General features: G+C 49.9%; 2 protein-coding genes across 7 annotated transcripts in view; one reads left to right on the plus strand and one right to left on the minus strand.

Annotated features, from left to right (window-relative positions):
• Positions 1-13141, plus strand: part of HVCN1 (hydrogen voltage gated channel 1) — a 34238-nt gene extending 21097 nt beyond the window's left edge. Inside the window, exons 3-8 of one of the 2 annotated variants that reach the window (XM_032876304.1) lie at positions 1823-1871; positions 2197-2475; positions 7094-7198; positions 10122-10353; positions 12315-12427; positions 12772-13141. In XM_032876304.1, the coding sequence (XP_032732195.1) occupies positions 1842-1871; positions 2197-2475; positions 7094-7198; positions 10122-10353; positions 12315-12427; positions 12772-12837 (825 nt within the window). In that variant the 5' untranslated portion in view covers positions 1823-1841 and the 3' untranslated portion in view covers positions 12838-13141. The remainder of the gene's footprint in view (positions 1-1822; positions 1872-2196; positions 2476-7093; positions 7199-10121; positions 10354-12314; positions 12428-12771) is intronic. The other variant, XM_032876305.1, reaches the window with a different exon arrangement.
• Positions 13142-13144: 3 nt separating this feature from the next.
• Positions 13145-17763, minus strand: part of TCTN1 (tectonic family member 1) — a 28629-nt gene continuing 24010 nt past the window's right edge. For 2 of the 5 annotated variants that reach the window (XM_032876302.1, XM_032876301.1), the window contains 3 exons: positions 16743-16905; positions 14637-14762; positions 13588-14218 (listed from right to left, as the gene is read on the minus strand). In XM_032876302.1, the coding sequence (XP_032732193.1) occupies positions 14075-14218; positions 14637-14762; positions 16743-16905 (433 nt within the window). In that variant the 3' untranslated portion in view covers positions 13588-14074. Of the gene's footprint in view, positions 13235-13587; positions 14219-14636; positions 14763-15248; positions 16412-16742; positions 16906-17763 lie in introns of those variants that run through there. The other 3 variants (XM_032876299.1, XM_032876298.1, XM_032876300.1) reach the window with 3 other exon arrangements.

The following is a 17763-nucleotide window of genomic DNA, read 5'->3' on the forward strand; positions in this document are numbered from 1 at the left end:
GGCAGAGGCTTTAACCCACTGAGCCACCCAAGCACCCCTGCTAGGTCAGTACTGAATGAAGAGAGAGACATTTAAAGAATGATGCCAAAGTTATTGGCCTAAGGAACTAGACAAAGGAAGTGCCCTAAACTGAGATGGGGATGTTTTGGGTGTCAAATGAATAATTTTGCTTTGAACATGCATGCTAGGTATAAGATACCTTTTAGATAACTAAGGGTGCATGTCCTTAGTTGAGACTGGGATTGGAGATAGTGTTTCTGTATAATCCATGTACAGATGGCTTTTAAAGCTATGCTTCTGAATGGGAAGCCACCAGAACGGAGTATGGAGAAGAGACACCTGAGGCCCCGGTATGTTGATACTTAAATGTAAGGTCTTCCTCTTAGGGAATCCAGCAAAAGGTACTGGTAAGAAGTAACCGTCGGGGTGGGAGGAAAACCAGGAGAGTAAGGGATCCTAGAAGCCAGCAAAGGCAGGAGGGACCTGCTGTGTTCAGTGCTGCTAAGTGGGTAGCTGTGGATGTCATCGGTGACGTTTAGTAATGCAGTTCATTCATTTTAGCGGCTCTGTAGCAGTCCCTCCTTCCTCCATCTCCCACCATTCCGGTGAACATTTGCAGTGATCATTCTTGAACAAACCACTGATTCGAGCACATGTGGGGGTGTTTCTCTCTGGCGCCTTTCTAGGGATGGAATCACTAGATTATGAAGAGAGAGATGCACAGCTTCGACTTGACAAAGCAGTGCCAGGTTGTTTCCCAAAATGGTGGTGCCAGAGTCAGTTCCTATGTTCAGTGTTCAAGAGCCCCCACTGTGTCACATCTTTGCCAGTATTTGCTATCGCAGACTTTAGAATTCTTACCATTCACATTTTCCTGAGTCCTAGTGAGGTTGTGTCTCTGCCATTTGGGTTTCCTTGTAGGTGACCTATCAATACAGTTGCCTAGTTTTTAAAGGAGTTGTCTTTTTTTTTTTTTTTTTAATTTGTATGATTTCTTTATATATTCTGGACACGGAACTAAACAATGCCTAGTAAGTACATTGCAAATATGTGTGTGTCTCACCCATGCTATGGTATGTCTTTCTAGGGTTGTGTATGGTATTTGTGTATGTGGATGTGAGAGAGAGAGAGAGAAAGAGAGAAATATAAAAGCTTTTAGTTTTGATGAATTAAGTCTGTCCATTTGTTTTGTGTCTTATTTAAGCAACCTTTCCCTATTTGAAGGTCATGATGGTACTTGCTTATATTTTGTTCTAAGACTTCTAAATTTTTTTTAATTTATAAAAAAAATTTATATGTTACAGTTAATGCATCTGAAATTTATTCTGTGTAGGGTGTGAGGTAGGGCTCTTTCATGTTTTTTTTTGTTTTTTTGTTTCCTATCATGAAGGTCAGGTGTCCTGGCCTCTCTAGCCTTTTCCCACTGATCTGTACGCCACCTCCATCACACCCAGTGCCCTATTGGGGTATGGGTCTGATTGGGCTCTTTTTTCCTGTTCCGCTGACCATAGTCCCCATTCTTGGACCCTTACCCCAAAGTTTTAATTATTGAACTTTATAGGAAATTTGATATCCGGTAGGGTCAGTTGGGCAAAGGGAAGATTATTTGCTTTCTGCTTTGAAGGCACTTGTCTTTAAACCTCTGTCCATCACGCACTTCAAACTGCAGTGGTTGCACTTAGGAAAATGTATTTGCCGCTCACATTTCAAGAACTGATCTGTGGCATGAAGGGGGCGGCCCTCCCTTTTCTGTGAAACTGAGTACTTTTACTTTTGGCTTTCCACACCCCTGCCCCGCCAACTCTCACCTCCGGTTTTTCAGGTTGTGATGTCTCTGAACCATGGGGCCGCTCTTCCGGTATTTACACGTGGTGGGTATTTTGTGACCGGGTTGTGGTACCAATTTCATTGGTTATTGCCAACCCGACCATAGTGACAGGCCTGATGGGTTCTGGGGTTTCCTGTTGCCTCACTGGCACTGGGACCCTGGATTCCAAAAATAAATGCACGAGAAACCACCGTGACCTCACAGTCCCCGCTTGCCTGGTGCTCCGAGGGCCACAGGGCTCTCTTCCCCTCTGCGGCCTGGCCCAGCCTGGGCCCTGCTCCCCGCCAGAGCAGCGTGAGGTCTGAGCGGTGTGGACGGGCTCAGAGGCCTCCGCGCCTCAGCACTGCCTCTGTTTCCCCTTCCCACAGGCCAGCTCCCGCAGGGCCAGAGCAGCCCCGGCCCAGAGGATGAGCAAGTTCTTGAAGCACTTCACCGTTGTCGGGGACGACTACCACGCCTGGAACATCAACTACAAGAAGTGGGAGAATGAGGAGGACGAGGAGGACGAGGAGCAAACGCCACAGGCAACCGCCTCCGGGGAGGAGGGCAGAGCCCCCGACCCAGCAGCGGCCCCCGGCCCCGCGCCCCGGCCCCCCCTCGACTTCAGGGCCACATTGAGGAAGCTCTTCAGCTCGCACAGGTTTCAGGTAGGCGGGCAGAGGCCCAGGATGCCTGGGGTGGGGCAGAGCCGCCAGCCAAGAGTCACAAGGCCGGGGTGGGGGCCTGTCTCTGCCAACGCCCTGTTCATGTGACGTCGGTCTCCTGAGCCCTAACCCTGGGTCAGGCGCCCCGTCCAGCGCTGGGCAGACCCCGTGCCGTCAGGGGTAAAGTCATGGTCCAGAGTCAGTGCGAGCTCTGTCCCCTGACAAGTGAAGGAACAAAATGTAGGCTGTCCATACTCGGCCGTGAGGAGGAAGGAGGCAGTGACACCTGCCATGAGGGGATGAGCGTTGACAAGGGGACACTCAGAGAAGCCAGACACACAGGACCACCTGTTGTCTGAGTTCGTTGATGCGAAATGTCCACCACAGGCAAACCCACAGAGACAGACGGCAGACTGGGGGTTCCAAGTCGGAGGGAGGGCAGAATGGCAAGGGCCTGCTTAATGGATACAGGTTTCTGCGTGGGGTCATCGAGACATTCCAGAACGATGTAATGGTGATGCTTGCAGACCTTGTGAGGGTGCTTGGTGCCCTTGAACCATATGCCAACTTCAGAATGGTTCACATTTTGTCACGGTAGCTTTAGGTTATGCAGGTTTTACTATCTACACAAAAAGTCAATGAAAAGGGGGCACCTGGGTGGCTCAGTGGGTTAAAGCCTCTGCCTTCAGCTCAGGTCATGATCCCGGGATTCTGGGATCGAGCCCCACGTCAGACTCTCTGCTCAGCGGGGAGCCTGCTTCCTCCTCTCTCTCCTGCCTGCCTCTCTGCCTACTTGTGATCTCTGTCTGTCAAATAAATAAAATAAAATCTTAAAAAAAAAAAAGTCAATGAAAAGGTAGACATTGGAGGCAGAGAAAACGTTCCTGCGTTCATTCGGCCAATACTGAGTGTCCGCCCTGAGTTTAACAAAGCCAAGAGGGTCCTGCGCCTCCCAGACTTATCACCATGGGGGCTTCGGTCTCCTATTTTGTGGAGTGATCTGCCTGGTGTAGCCCACCGCTGACCTCCAGGTGCGCTGAGGGGAGAACACGGGAGGGACACACGGACTTCAAAGAACAGCAAAGGGTTCAGCGTCTGTCAGCATCTTCTGACTTTGAAGGACAAACGCAGGCTGAGTCTGGTGGGTCCTGTCTCAGACCCCAGCCCTGAAGTGGGCAGGCAGGTGTCTGGAAGCCTGTTCTGAGGGCCCCAGGAGAAGACAGGAGGCCCAGGACACTAGGGAAGCACGTGGCGCCTTGTCAGCCCAGGTCCCGTAATGGAGCCATTCTGGGGACCCTGTGGCAGGTGTCCTAAACCGAAATAAACTAGTCCCTCCCTAGAGCTGACTTCCCCTCTGGAAACAGAAACAGCCCTTGCCTCTCCCATGGCTGCCTTTGTTCCAGGGTAAAATAGGAAAAAAAAAAAAAAAAATTTTTTTTTTTATTTTGGTCTTTTTCTCGCTTTCGTGTAGCTTAGAGAAATGAAACAGGCCAAACTCCCCAGCAGGCCTCACAGCTCAGTGCGTTCCTCTGTGGCTGTGACAGGAGAGGAAACATATTAAGTTGTTGGGGTTGAAATCCCAAACCCTCAATTTCAGAAGCAGAAGGAGCCAGTTTCCTTCCAGCTGCAAGGGGAACCCTGGGTCTCCCTGCTCTGGAAGGTCCTTCGGCTCCTGACTGGGCCACAGGGCTGCCTGCTGAGCCAGGACCTCGAAGGACAGTCCTACTAGAGAAGCAGCAGCCTGACCGTTGAAACATAAGCAGAGATGCTTAGTCATTCACTGGACAGTTCCTTCTTGAACACTTTTGCAGGGGGTAGGCGGTGGAGCACAGAGCAGCAAGCATGGGGTACACCCCTATCCTTACTCTCAGAGGACGGATGGTCTGTGGAGAGGCAGGCACTCCAGGAACCATCACCCGGACTGATGCTGGTTGCAAGCGAAGAAAAGCCCTCTGTAGGGAGACAGAAGGAGGCTCTGAGAGATCCTGAGAGGAACACGTGACCTAGGACTGGGTGTCAGAGGACATGTGGTGGAGGAGGCGACATTTCATCTGACACCTCTAGCCCTGTGAATGGTGAAGGGAGGAACTTTCCAGGTAGAGAGACTGTGTTTGCAAAGGGCCCAAGATAGGAAAGGATCTGCCGCACTCCTAGAATCGAGAAGGGTCCATATGGCTTACGTGTAGCGAGTAGAGGGAGAACTTGGTAAGAGAGGAGGTGCTAGAAGGTCTTCTGTGGGCACTGGGCGGCCATGGAAAGTCTAAGTGTGTGGATGGAGGGAGTGACAAGACTGGATTTGTGGAGGGGCTCAGGGAGACCAGCATGGAGTGGGGACACCAGTTCAGGGCTTTGATCTCAGCCAGTAGAATCGGCACACGAGAGGATTCTGGAATCCCTTTCTGGGATACATTCTCTCTACCTGTTCCCATGGTTCGAAGCAGCCTAGGTGGGCTGGTGTACAGTTAATTGCTGTCACTTCTCCCACAGGATGGTACAAGCACGGGAGGGAATACGGGGTGTGTTGGGCCTCTGTGGAATCCGTGGGTGGACAGCGTAGCTGAGCCAGGGGAGGACAGTCGTGAAGCTCAAGGAGCTTCACTTCATTACCTGCTCACTACTGCGGGGCCCTGTACTAAGCACCCATCACATGTTACCTTATTAGGTCATACTCCTGCTGTCATTCGAGGGAGGAAAATGTGGTCAGCCCCATTTTCTCCAAGAGGACATTGAAACTTAGCATTCCCATGGGAGGCTCATCGGCCTTGAGAGGTGGGCCAGGGTCGGGGGAGGCTAACACGGGAGCAGGCCCAGGGCCAGCGCGCCACACCACTGCCTGCTCCTGCTGGGCCTGGCCCCCTTCGCCCCTTCTGGATGCAGAATTAACCAGCTTCCCTGAATTCTTGGCGTTTCTCTTTGTGACGTGATTCCCCTCCGAAACAGCACTGCCTTGTGAAGTGGCCCATTCAGGGTCTGGGGATTAGTTAACAGAGGCCAGGACCGGGACCCAGGCATTGTAGTTTTGTGACCTTGGGTCAGTCTGGCTCTTCTTAACTGAGGAGCTCACATAAAGTTGGTTGTTGTAGTCAGTAATTCAGTGGCATTTATGTGGCACTTCCACATGCCGTGCAGCCAGCACCACTGTCTTTTCCATCATGTTTCCATCATCCCAAAAGGAGATCCGGTACCCATCAAACAGTAGACCCCAGACACCGCTGATCTGCTGCGGGTACGGATTGGCCTGCTCTGGGTCTAGCTGCTGCTCTCAGCCTTGTGGCTTTGCTGCACACTCCCACGGTGGTGTGTGGCAGGGGCTCCTTTTATTTTTTTTTTTTTTAAGATTTTATTTATTTATTTGACAGAGATAACAAGTAGAGAGGCAGGCAGGATGGGGGGTAGGCAGGCTCCCCACTGAGCAGAGAGCCCAATGCGGGGCTCGATCCCAGGACCCTGAGATCATGACCTGAGCCAAAGGCAGAGGCTTAACCCACTGAGCCACCCAGGCACCCCAGGGCTCCTTCCTTTTTATGGCTAAAAATTCACTCTGTTTTTGATGTCTCTGTGCCTTGGTTTTAGACCAGATGACCTCTCATGTCCTGTTAGCTCTAAAATAAAACCAAGGATGAAGGAAGAAAGAAAAAGGAAAAACCACCCGCCAGAGGCTTGAATCTTTATTGAGCTACGGAATTTGGATATGTGTGAAAACGTCATTACTTTGCTGTGCAGTTTTCACAGTAAACCACGTGCTCAAATGCTTTAATTACTGAAGTGATTAGCTAGGGGCTGAAGTGGTCAGGAGGTTTACTAGTCCATTTTTGCCAAGGCCTGTTCGGTTCACCTGAAGGTGCCGGCACTGGCAAGAAAACGGCAGATGATCCCATTGAATCCACCTGAGCGTGTCAGATGGAGGAAGCAGGGTCCCGAGGGAGGCAGTGGGGGGGGGGGGGTCCAGAATTCCCAAGGGAAGGGAGGGGTCACACACTGTCTGTTGGGGTTCCTCCCATTGCTGTTTCCACCACCCTGCCATTAGGGCCCCCAGCAGTGTCTTCACCACCTGTCATGCTGGGTTCCCCACTGTCAGTGAGAGCGCACACTCCCGGCACCCTGTCCCCACCATCTGCCCATCCCCCCCACACCCCCCCCACCGACGAGCCTGTTACGTGGACGGTGGATGTCACTTAATCCAACTGCCTCAAGGACGGCAGTCCCTGGAGCGACTTCCATGACTCAGATCTCTGAGGCGGATCTTTTTAATTATCTATTGAGCATCTGTTCTGGGTGTACCCTGGCAAGAAAACCTCCAGAAATAGGAAAATTAAAACTTAAAAAAAAAATTTTTTTTGCCATCTAGGAATTAGCAGTTTGGCTTGAGAGATGCTGAGAAACAATGAATGAATACGGAGGACCAGTGGTGACTGTCACTCAGCCAGGCAGAGCAGATCTGGGAGGACAGGCACTGCCCCGGGGGGCCCACAGGCCTGGAAGGTGCGCAGCTGTGGGCAGCGGCCTCCCATCCCTGGCATCTTCACCCAGTGGTTTTCCCTAGATGTTTCTGGCCCTTAAAGATGGAAGGAGGGTCCCTTTTTAGGTCTCACGGTTTCTCGCTCCTTCCCTTGGTCTACAGGTTATCATCATCTGCCTGGTCATTCTGGATGCCCTCCTGGTCCTTGCTGAGCTCATTCTGGACCTGAAGATCATCGAGCTTGACAAGAATGACTACGCTGCCAAGGTAGGGGGCCAGCGGCCCGTTAATACCATTCACTTATGGGCGCCTGGGTGGCTCAGTGGGTTAAGCCTCTGCCTTTGGCTCAGGTCATGGTCCCAGGATCCTGGGATCAAGCCCCACATCGGGCTCTCTGCTCAGCAGGGAGCCTGCCTCCCTTCCTCTCTCTCTGCCTGCCTCTCTGCCTACTTGTGATCTCTGTCTGTCAAATAAATAAATAAAATCTTAAAAAAAAAAAAAAATACCATTCACTTGTGTCTTTCCAGAGGTGGGCAGAGGGGGGCAGAGAGCACCCTTCTGGGAGTACCAAGTCCTTAACAGAGTTGATTGGGTGCTTCTAACCAAAGAGCACAGAAAATGTCTTCTTATAGACAAGCATTTACTATAAGCAGGAAACCTCATTTCACTCGAAGGCTCAAATCTCGAGTGGTGCTAGACCGCTGAGCTGAGGCATTGTCACTGCTTCTAGAGGGAGGGTCTGACCAGGAAAGGGATACTGTCCCATCTTTAGTGGCAGATGAGCTATTTCTCAGCCTGTCAACATTCTGACGTGGTCCCTGTGCTGGAGATCTGTCCGCTGTTTATTCCCCAATTCACAGCTTCTGCCTGAGCCCATCCCAGACATTTGCGCAGGCTTCCCAAGGTAGCTGCTGGCTCTTCTTCTGTGGCCGGCCCGAGGCCTTCCACGGATGGGTGAATATTTTTCCTCTCCCTCTACTTTTAACATGATCAGTGACATACCTGCTGTACTGTCTTTTAAGATTTTTTTTTTTTTTGAGAGAGAGAGAGAGAGAGCACAAGCAGAGGGGAGGGGCAGAGGGAGAAGCAGGCTCCCTGCTGAGCAGGGATCCTCCCCACCCCCCCACAGCCCAGGATCATGAGCCAAAGGCAGACATTTAACCAACTGAGCTACTCAGGTGGCTGTCTTGTGCCTTTTTCCTCAACTTTTTATTATGAAAAATAACAAATATACTTTTCGCTACATTTATTTTATCCTCTGTATATCCATAAACACACCCATGTATTTTCAACCATTTGAAGGTAAGTTAGACATCAGGACACAAATACTTCGAAATGCCTAAGAATAAGGTCTTTCTCCTACAGAACCATAATTGCCCCTAAAAAATTATCACCCCTAAAAAATTATCAGTAATTCCATAATGAGCAGCTTATATTCAAATTTCCTCATTTGTCCCAAAAATATGTTATAATGCTTTTTTTTTTTCCCCAAACTAGAATCCAGACTTCTAATATGATACTTGGTTATATCTCCTCAGGCTCTTTTAATTTAGAAGAGTCCTCCCAACTTTTTCTTCTTTTTTTTTCTTTTATGGTTTTATTTATTTGTCAGAGAGAGAAAGAACACAAACGGGGGAGCAGCCCGCAGAGGGAGAGGCGGGTGGGCTCCCTGCTGAGCAAGGAGCCTGATGTGGGATTCGATCCCCAGGAGCCTGGGATCATGGACCTGAGCCAAGGGCAGATGCTTAACCCACTGACCCAGGCATCACTCTCCCACCTTCTTTCCGCCCCGAGTCCAGCCAGTCATCTCGTAGTGTGTCCCACGTTCTGGATTTGTCTGTTTCCCCAGAGGTCCTTCAGCTTGTTCCCTTAATCCCTGCGCACCAGAGGTTGGATCCAGAGGCTCCGTAAGCAAGAGCGTTTAGCTAGTGGGCTGTTTCCTTTACAGCATGGCATGTCACTACAGGGATACTCGCTGGCATCACCAAAGGCAGAAAGTGTGAGCTCTTCCACTGTCCAGGGCCACTTTCCCTTTGCAGTTAGAATTTGCTGTGCAAAGATCCTCTTCCCCAGTTCGCATCCACCCGACGGTCACTGTCCAAGTCGGTGAGTACACTGGGGGATGCGAACTGAGATTTCTGGCATTCATTCTACATCTGGTAGGTGGGTGGTTTTGTTGGTTTTATACATATATAGAAGAGCTTTCCTTTTTTCCTGTATGTGTATGTATCACCAAGGACTCATGAATTTTTTTTTTATTCATTGTATTACAACATAGTCATTCTGTTCAGGGTCCAAATTGTCCTACTAAATTTTGTCACTGTCTCTTCAGACTAACTGCTCTATCCTTTTAAGATGACTATGTAGTCTTTGAGCATTTTCTTGCTTTCTGGCCCCAAATAATGTCCCAGATGCCTTTGTACTTTCCCTGTCCTAGAATGGAAATGGTTACTTTACTGAGAGCTAGTATTTCTTTTTTTATAAAGATTTTATTTATTTGACAGAGAGAGAACACAAGTAGGCAGAGAGGCAGGCAGAGAGAGAGGGGGGAAGCAGGCTCCCTGCCGAGCAGAGCGCGCGTTGTGAGGCTCGATCCCAGGACCCTGAGATCACGACCCGAGCTGAAGGCAGAGGCTTAACCCACTGAGCCACCCAGGTGTCCCAAGAGCTAGTATTTCTAAATCAAGATCCAGGAACCCTCCTCAATTACCATCTACCTAAGTAATCATTTTTAGTCAATACCTAGGAGTCAGCCTTGGTCTTTAACAATTGCATAGTGCTCCATATGGAGGGACTATAATGCATTTGACAAGTGCCCTCCAATAGAATTTCTATTCTATGAACAAGGTAGAAAATCTTATGTCTGCAATTGATGCTACAGCAAAGATCCCTACAACATGCCTTTGTGCCCATGTGAGCAGAGCTATGGGATGAAATACTAGCACTTGGAATTACTGGGCCGAAGGGCATGGTGGTTTTCAAACCTGCCATTGCCCAACTGCCCTTGTCTGTGGTGTCCCAGCCGTGGCCCCAGTCGGAGAACAGCCCCTGGGGAGTTTGGGATGGGTCAAGTGCATTTGCTCTGTGGTGCCCCGGCAGGTGCTCTGCAGCCCAGCGCGTGTGTGTGCCCTGCCCCGGCCTGTGGTTAGCCCTGGATCTGTTCTCACTGTGCCTCTTCTGTCCTCTCCAGGTCTTCCACTACATGAGCTTTGCCATCCTGACCTTCTTTATGATGGAGATTTTTTTTAAATTATTTGTCTTCCGCATGGAGTTCTTTCACCACAAGTTTGAAATCCTGGACGCCATTGTGGTGGTGGTTTCCTTCATCCTCGACTTTATCCTCCTGTTCCAGAAGCACCAGTTTGAGGCTCTTGGCCTGCTGATTCTACTCCGGTTGTGGCGGGTGGCCCGGATCATCAACGGTATGTCCCCTGTCCTCCCAGGCCACAGAGGGACAGCTGGCTGGGCGGAGCCTGGGACTGGACCCAGAGGTCATGGTTCCTCCTCTTCCTGGCCAGTGTTTTCTAGAGAAAAATGAAGTGGTCTGATTCGGTTCCCACCACTGCCTCTGTGGCTACAAATTTATATCAAGTTACAGATGCTTTAAGAGGAAGCACTTTTCTCCATTAGGCCTCGTTTTCATGATTATTAGGAGGTATTTGTAGAAAGGGTCAGACTAAGCTTTGATTAAGTCCCTCCAGCTTGATTCTGAGAACACCTTTGTTTTTAATTTGGTGTTTCCTAAAGAATGTTCTACCGAATCCCATCTGCCTCGGAAGGGCACCATCCAGAAAGGGTGAAGTAAGCTGAGAAATGCTGGACACTAGATTCTGCTCTTTCGAGGAAGTCGGAGCACTTGTGGGCATGAGGAAGACAGAACGCCGAGTTCCCCAAATTGACCAAGTAGACACTTCCGGGGAAGTAACACCTGTTAGCCTGTCGTAGACTTTGGCTGTAGGGAACACTCTTGGGGAAATGGTGGAGGTCCTGTTCCTCACACACACCCTCGTGCTGCGGGGAGGCTCCGTGTCTGAAAAGCCATGTTCCTGCCGTTAACTGCTCAGCTCTTGGGGAACAAACCCTAGTCAGAGGTGCCCAAATGCTGTGACCCCACCCCATGAGAGTCACCTCCAGTGCTTCTGGAAGTCTGGTGTAGACCGTTCACAGAGTGTCTATTTTTGAAGCGCTACCTGGTGATTTGGGTGTCCAGCTGGCTTGGGGAGTCCCTAGACGAGGGCTCAGCATGACAGGCTCAGTCATCGCCAGGGAGCGAGTGAGGCAGGCCTGTCCTCTGACACGGCGCTCCTTCACTGGGCAGCGCAGTGGGTCCTGTCCCAGCCTCGCCTGCTGGCAGGAGTGTCACATCTCCGACACAGGACTGGGTGAGGGGCTCTCCCGTGGGCACCGGGGGCTCCCCCTGGCTTTAGGAGCCAGTGTAGATCTACTCATGAAAGCCCATTAAGAATATTCATTTGGGCTCTGTCAAGGGAAATAAAGGAAGTTTTTCACTTACTATTGAACATGCTTATGTTAATTGATTACTCATTTAATAGAAAAATGCTCTGTGCAAAGGTTCTATACCACGGAGGTAGATAAACCATTACGGTGAACGACTCATGAACACAGTTACTACCCTTTACTCTCGTATCCCACCATGGTGAGATTTGCTTTTGCAGATAAAACCAAATCCCTGAGATTTGTTCATTTTCTTGGTCTGGATGGCGGCAGGCCACAGGACTGCCTAATGCCCACAGTTGCACTGCCATCAAATTTTGTGGCAGGACATGAGAGGTCTAAAAAAGCAACACAGGCTTCAGTTGGACTCAGACAACCAAGAATGCCAGCGACAAGGGGCCAGTGCTTGCGGGCCTCACACCCACCAAGTCCAGACATGGTCGCTCTCACTTGGAAGGCACGGAGCATCCCCAGTTGCTACACATCCTTTTGAGGCCACGTTCCCACTGTGACGTGGGCATGTGGGAGCCATCAGACAAGGCTGATGTCCCCTCTGTTGGCCAAGCCTTAGTTGTTCATCTGACAGCTAAACTCAACTGGCTGTGCCTGTGGGAGGCGGGAAACCAAAAGTGGCAGTCTAATGGCTGGGCACCAGCACTGTCGTCAACAAGCTCTGTGTGAGGGAGTTTAACACTCATCTGGCCAAGTGACCAATAAAGGATTTCTTGGCCCGTGTGAGCTGGAGGGAAATATTTCCCTACTGGTTAGTGAGGAGCTCAGAAATGAAAAATCTGACCTTCCAGGTTCTAATGCCTTTAAGCGACGGACTGTTTTGTCTGCCCAACTGTACACACTCGGAAGACGGAGGTTTCTTTTCAAGTGGTTAAATCACAAACCTGTATCACTGAAACCCTCAATTATTTTACAGGAATAATTATCTCAGTTAAGACACGTTCAGAACGGCAGCTGCTGAGGTTAAAACAGATAAATATACAGTTGGCCGCCAAGATCCAACACCTTGAATTCAGTTGCTCTGAAAAGGTAAGAAGATACTTTTGGGAAAATGCCATCTGTCTCCGTTTAGCACGGTGCTTCTCCCTGCCAGGTCGTTGCTCGGACACTGCCCTTGGCTCAGTCTTCCTTGTCCTTTCAGATTAGGCATCGCCTCCTTCCCCAGAGCTGTGCCAGGTGCCCCTCCCTGAGGACCTCTTGTCACTGCTGTTCCCCAGTGGACCCCAGCTGACTGTGGCAGGTCCGCTGGCAGACCCCACCAGGAGCGTAGCATTCATTCAGTTTTGTGTCCTTGGGGCCCACTGAATGGTTGCCACATCCCTGGTGAGGCGCGGCAGGTAAACTGAGTTATGTATCTGCTTTTGTAATGATAGGAACGAGAAATTGAAAGACTGAGCAAGCTATTGAGACAGAACGGACTCCTTCCTGAGGTCAACTAGACGTGTGCCTGCTCCGTCCCAAAGAGAAGACCCCTGCCTCACGGGCGTGTACCTCTGATGACAAAGACAGCTGCCCCTCCTGGGGCCATTTCAGGGAGAGGTTTGGTTTGATGCTTTTGCCTCACCCCACCCAGCTCGGGTTTTGGGGGCTGGGAGGGAAAGTCTGTGGGAAGGCTTGCTCTGTCTTGGCATGACCAAGAGCTTCCCATCCCATTCTCACCCCATATCACAATGTACCACAAACTATATCTTCCCACGTTGAACTCTGGACTGTTGCTTGAAAATGAACGACAAAGCTGGAAAAGTACGAAGTTGTATATAAAATTTAATCTCATCAAATATACTTTTTCACATTTCACATGTATGAGGAACCAAGGCATCCTTTCCTATGAGCATTCTGAAAGAGAAAAGGAAGCTACCTTAGCTACCAGCCCGATCTAGAAAAGTCTTACCATCTTAAGCTGTTCTAAACAGCTCCTCTCCGCGCAGATTCCGCCAGAGAGCTGTTCTCAGGTACCCAGCCCCCTCCTCGGCAGCCTCCATCTTCTAACTGGCTCTACCTTGTCCTGCCTCCCGACAACATTTTTCTCAATTACTGTACAATTAACATATAAAAGAAACTCCTTCCCTTGGGCCCTCCTACTCTATCCTTTCCAGCATCCACTGCTTGGAACTGCTCTGTGGCATCCCATGCAGCCCTCCACATGGAGCGCTCCGGTGCCTGCCACTGAAACCGCAATTAGACCTAAGACTCCACAGAATGAAGACACTGGGGGGAAGAGCCCCTCATGAGGCCGAGTCTGCTACTTGCATGATTTTATATACAATATTTTGCTATTTTTGTACTCATTTCCGTGGGACCTGAAAAGAAAACCTGAACTACAAACAATGAGTATTTTAAAAATAACTCACACTGAAGCAGAGGATGCGTAAGCTGGACAAACCCTCGACACCTCCTCTACTTCCGGGTCTGTGCCCTTTACCATCTTCCCAAAGGTGCAGTTTGGTTTCTGCACGTGACCTACGGGCTGATGGGACTGGAAATCACCAAGACCAGACGGTGCCCCGTTCTAAGGTCCAACCGAGGAGAATAAAACTTCCAAAAAGAGTGGAGTGAGGACAGAGGGGTAGTGTGTGGTCGGAGGGTAACCCCATGGGTCAGAGGTAGAATACCAGGATGTCTCCAAGGAGTCCAGGCCCTACAGCACGCGATTCTAGAGGCAATTAGCAACTTACGTCAAACAAATGGAAAGAAGAAATTAAACGGCAGCTTGGCGTTGATGGTTGGCCGAGCTCTGAAGCCTGCCTCGGCAGGTGCAGATGCATCCACAAAAGTAACCGCAGTGGAAATGAGAACCGTCCTCTCATTTCCTGAGTTGGTCTGTAATGAAAAGAGTGTTACAAGCCCTGCCTTCCGGCGTGCGCTCACGTGCTCAGGATAACAAAGCCGGGACAGGCTGCATTCTCTTTGGCCCAGCAGGGTCGGTGCCTCTCCAAGGCATGCGGAGGGCTCCTTGGCTGCTCACTTGGGTGAGAGAGTTTTTCCCTAGGTTGTCCTAACCCACCAGTGTCGGTCACAACTCCATTTTCAAAGAACGTTAAAGATCAAATCTGAACAAGAATGCTAGTGTCAACTGTTGTCAGTGGGATTTTTTTCTCTAATAAAATGATTGCTGAATTGTTTTAAGAATTCAGATTAAAGTTCAATAATTCTCTCACGAAATAAATTTCATTATCACACTTGAGTTTTGTCTGGACTCACATCTTTACCCAGACCTTGAAACCCAAGTTAGACCTACCTCAGGAAAGGAGGATGAGAGGAGACTTGCAGTCACATTTACTATTTTAGCTTGTGGGTTTAGTAAGGACCCGTATTTAGTCCACTTCACTTCTATCACCAAAGCCACAGGGAGCTGGCAAGAGTCCTACACAACAAAATGCCATTAATCAATCTGAACATTACACAACCTCATGTCAAACTTAATCTGCAGTTCAGAGTTTTAATTATAAAACGTTTCACATATTACAAAATGTTCTGAACAAGAGAGTGAAGAGACTCGAAGTTCAGTTAAAAACAGCTGAGAGCACATATTTTCAAGTACTCAATGCTCCAAAAATATTTTAACACCTAAAGCATCATTTTCCATCCTCTCCTGTTTCGGAAGAAGCCGGTATTACTTGGAAGTTGTGGAGCTCCCAACACCAAACCATGGAACCTTGGGCATTAACGGCCCGACCTCATCCGACTCAGAGATTCCTGAGGAGAGAAGCTGGCATTGGGTGGGGAGGAGGGTGAGGATGGCATTAGTCACAGAATTTAAACCCAATTGCTATCCAGAAGAAATATAAATGCTTTCCTTTATTTAACCTCATCACTTGGCAATTAAGCTGTTACACGGGGTGGGGGGGGGGATGACACAGTGGAGTCCATGAGCTGTAAAAGATACGAACTCTGAATTCTCCGTGTGACCCAAGCAGGTTGGAGATGTGGGAGCAGGCCTGAGGCCTCTGCCCCGGGAAGAGTGGCCATGGGGGCCAGGGCCTTCCCAACCTTGTCCCGGGCCTTTACATCGTGTTTGTTGGCAAATGTGATAACCACTGAAGCTGCATGACAGGTAGAAGGAATTCTACTGTAATATTCTACTTCTGTGTATGTTTTAAATTTTCCCACAAAAACAAGCTTTTTAAAATATGCCTCTTCAGGGCATGAAAAGCTAGCAAGCCTGCTAAATTTGGTTCCTGCCAAAAAGGCACGGATGGAACTCCTTAGCTGGGAACTGCCTTTTAGGAAGGTTGCAGGCTGGAAAAGTCTGTGAGGATCTGTTATTAGAAGAGGCAACACGCAGCCAGCAGACGCGGGCCTGGCGCAGGCTCGGGGGCCACTGCCCCCTGAGTTTCCTGCAACGTAGGTGCAAAAGCCGTTCCAGGCCTCTGAGCTCCCTGCACAGCACAGACCCCGACAGTGCGCATGTCTGCGCTGCCTCTCCTCCCAACCTGTTTTCCCTTCTGAGGGGGCAGCAACAATGTCTTCACCCATCTCTGAGAAGCCAGAAGCCAGGCGCCTGCTTCACTGAGGCCGCAAAACTGAGCCAAGACTGAGCCGCTGAACAGCAGGGACGGAGTCATCAGCGGGCTCTGCTGGGGGCTCAGGAGGAGGGCCGGCTCGGAGCTGGAGAGCGAGTGCTCGCCCCATTGTCCCCCGGCTATAAATATGCTAAGCAGATAATGAGAGGCCTGAGAAGCCGCCACCAGCAAAAGCTGGGCGACTGAAGGATAAGCCGGAGAGCAGCCGCCCACACTCTGACGGCTGAGACAAAAGAGAAAGGTGGGCAGAGGAATCACGTGTGATCAGGAACCTCTCTGTAGGATGTCGACTTCCATTAAACTCTTCGGGGAACTTTGGAATGGAAAGCTCTCACGTGTGGGCTGCCTTCATAGACCAGGGAACAATGGCTGGGACAGCGATGCCCACAGGAGTCTCACTTCTTGCCACAGTCCTCACACTCCTCTGTCTCATGACGATGCCTCATGTCACACCAATGATCACAGGAGCAGTCAGGACGGTGGTGAATCCCTATGTTTGGAGCGACCCCGAGGCCCCACACATGTTACCTCATTGAACTCAACAACCACATGAGGCTGATACTATAGATCTCACTCCCTATTTCACAGACGAAGAAACAGCTCGAAGCCTCAAAGGCAAGAGAGCTAACAAAGGGCAAAATCAGTTTTCAAGACCCAGGCCCAGCTGATAACAAAGCCGGGGTTCCTGCCCAGAGCCACCGGCTGCCTCAACAGGTGGCTCTCCCAGCTGCCTCTACCCGCCCCCCCCCCCAACCCGGGGGGCCGAGGAGCAGTGGGAGGAGGAGACGCAAGTCACAGGTGGCCTTCAACTTCCCCTTTACCTTCATGTGGGACGCCTGGGTGATGAAGTGGACCGGTACCCAGTCCAGCACATCCTGGGCCCGGGAATTTCCAAAAGGGGCCACATAGTCCGGGAAGCCTTGGCTCTGCAGGAGGCTCTTCACTCTCCGCGCCGCGAGCCGGCACGCCATGGCTTTGGGCAGTCTTGGGAAGGAAAAAGAGGTCAGTGGAATGGGGCTGTTGCTCATTCCAACAGCTCTCACAGGCCTCAACAGCACGCATGCCCTCACCAGTTGCCTTATTCTCTCTCTCCAAACGGATTATTTGACAGAAGCCAAATCTCTAACTCAGAAATCCTGGTTGGCCAGGGAGAAACAAAACAGTGTTTCCCAAACTGCGTTCCATTGAGAGGCTCTGTACAAGGAGAGGTCTGTGGCCAAAAGTTTGGGAAATATTGCATTCCTATGTCCCTCCTGGAGCACACCATATTAAAGGCTCTTATATTAAAGGCTCACCATATTAAAGGCTCTGAGAAGTCCTTATAGTAAGGAATTGTTGTTTTTAACTTCAATCTGGTGTTCCTCAAACACATTAACTGGACCACAGACATATCCCTACTGACTCTTTGGAAATGTAATCCAAGGAACACCTTCTGAGAAATACTGGTCTAAACAGATCAGAACGAATAATGTAAATGGTGTCTGTTAGTCTAACAAAACAATGATGTAATTGCCTTAGGGGGACGTAGGGATGGTTAAGTGACTGCGTTGTAGGGTAGGGGAAGAAAGGGGAAAGAGACAAATCCTTGTCTTCCATAGTGGGAACTCAACAATTCATAAAACCAAAGTGTCAGGAAGTAGTATTACATATAGGTTATCGACAGATTTGGCAGTAAATTTCCAAAAAATCAGCTATAAGAGCTGCAAGTGATTGCCTGCAGAGTGGGAGAAATGAGGGTAGGAGCTGGCATCTTTATAAGCCATGCAGGGCTGTTTGACATTTGACACTATATATACGTTTGATAGTAAAAAGATAAAAACAGAGGTCACATTCAGGCTGCTT

This window comes from Lontra canadensis, unplaced genomic scaffold (assembly GCF_010015895.1).
Source record: "Lontra canadensis isolate GAN:19392208 unplaced genomic scaffold, GSC_riverotter_1.0 scaffold58, whole genome shotgun sequence".
Lineage (NCBI taxonomy): Eukaryota > Metazoa > Chordata > Mammalia > Carnivora > Mustelidae > Lontra > Lontra canadensis.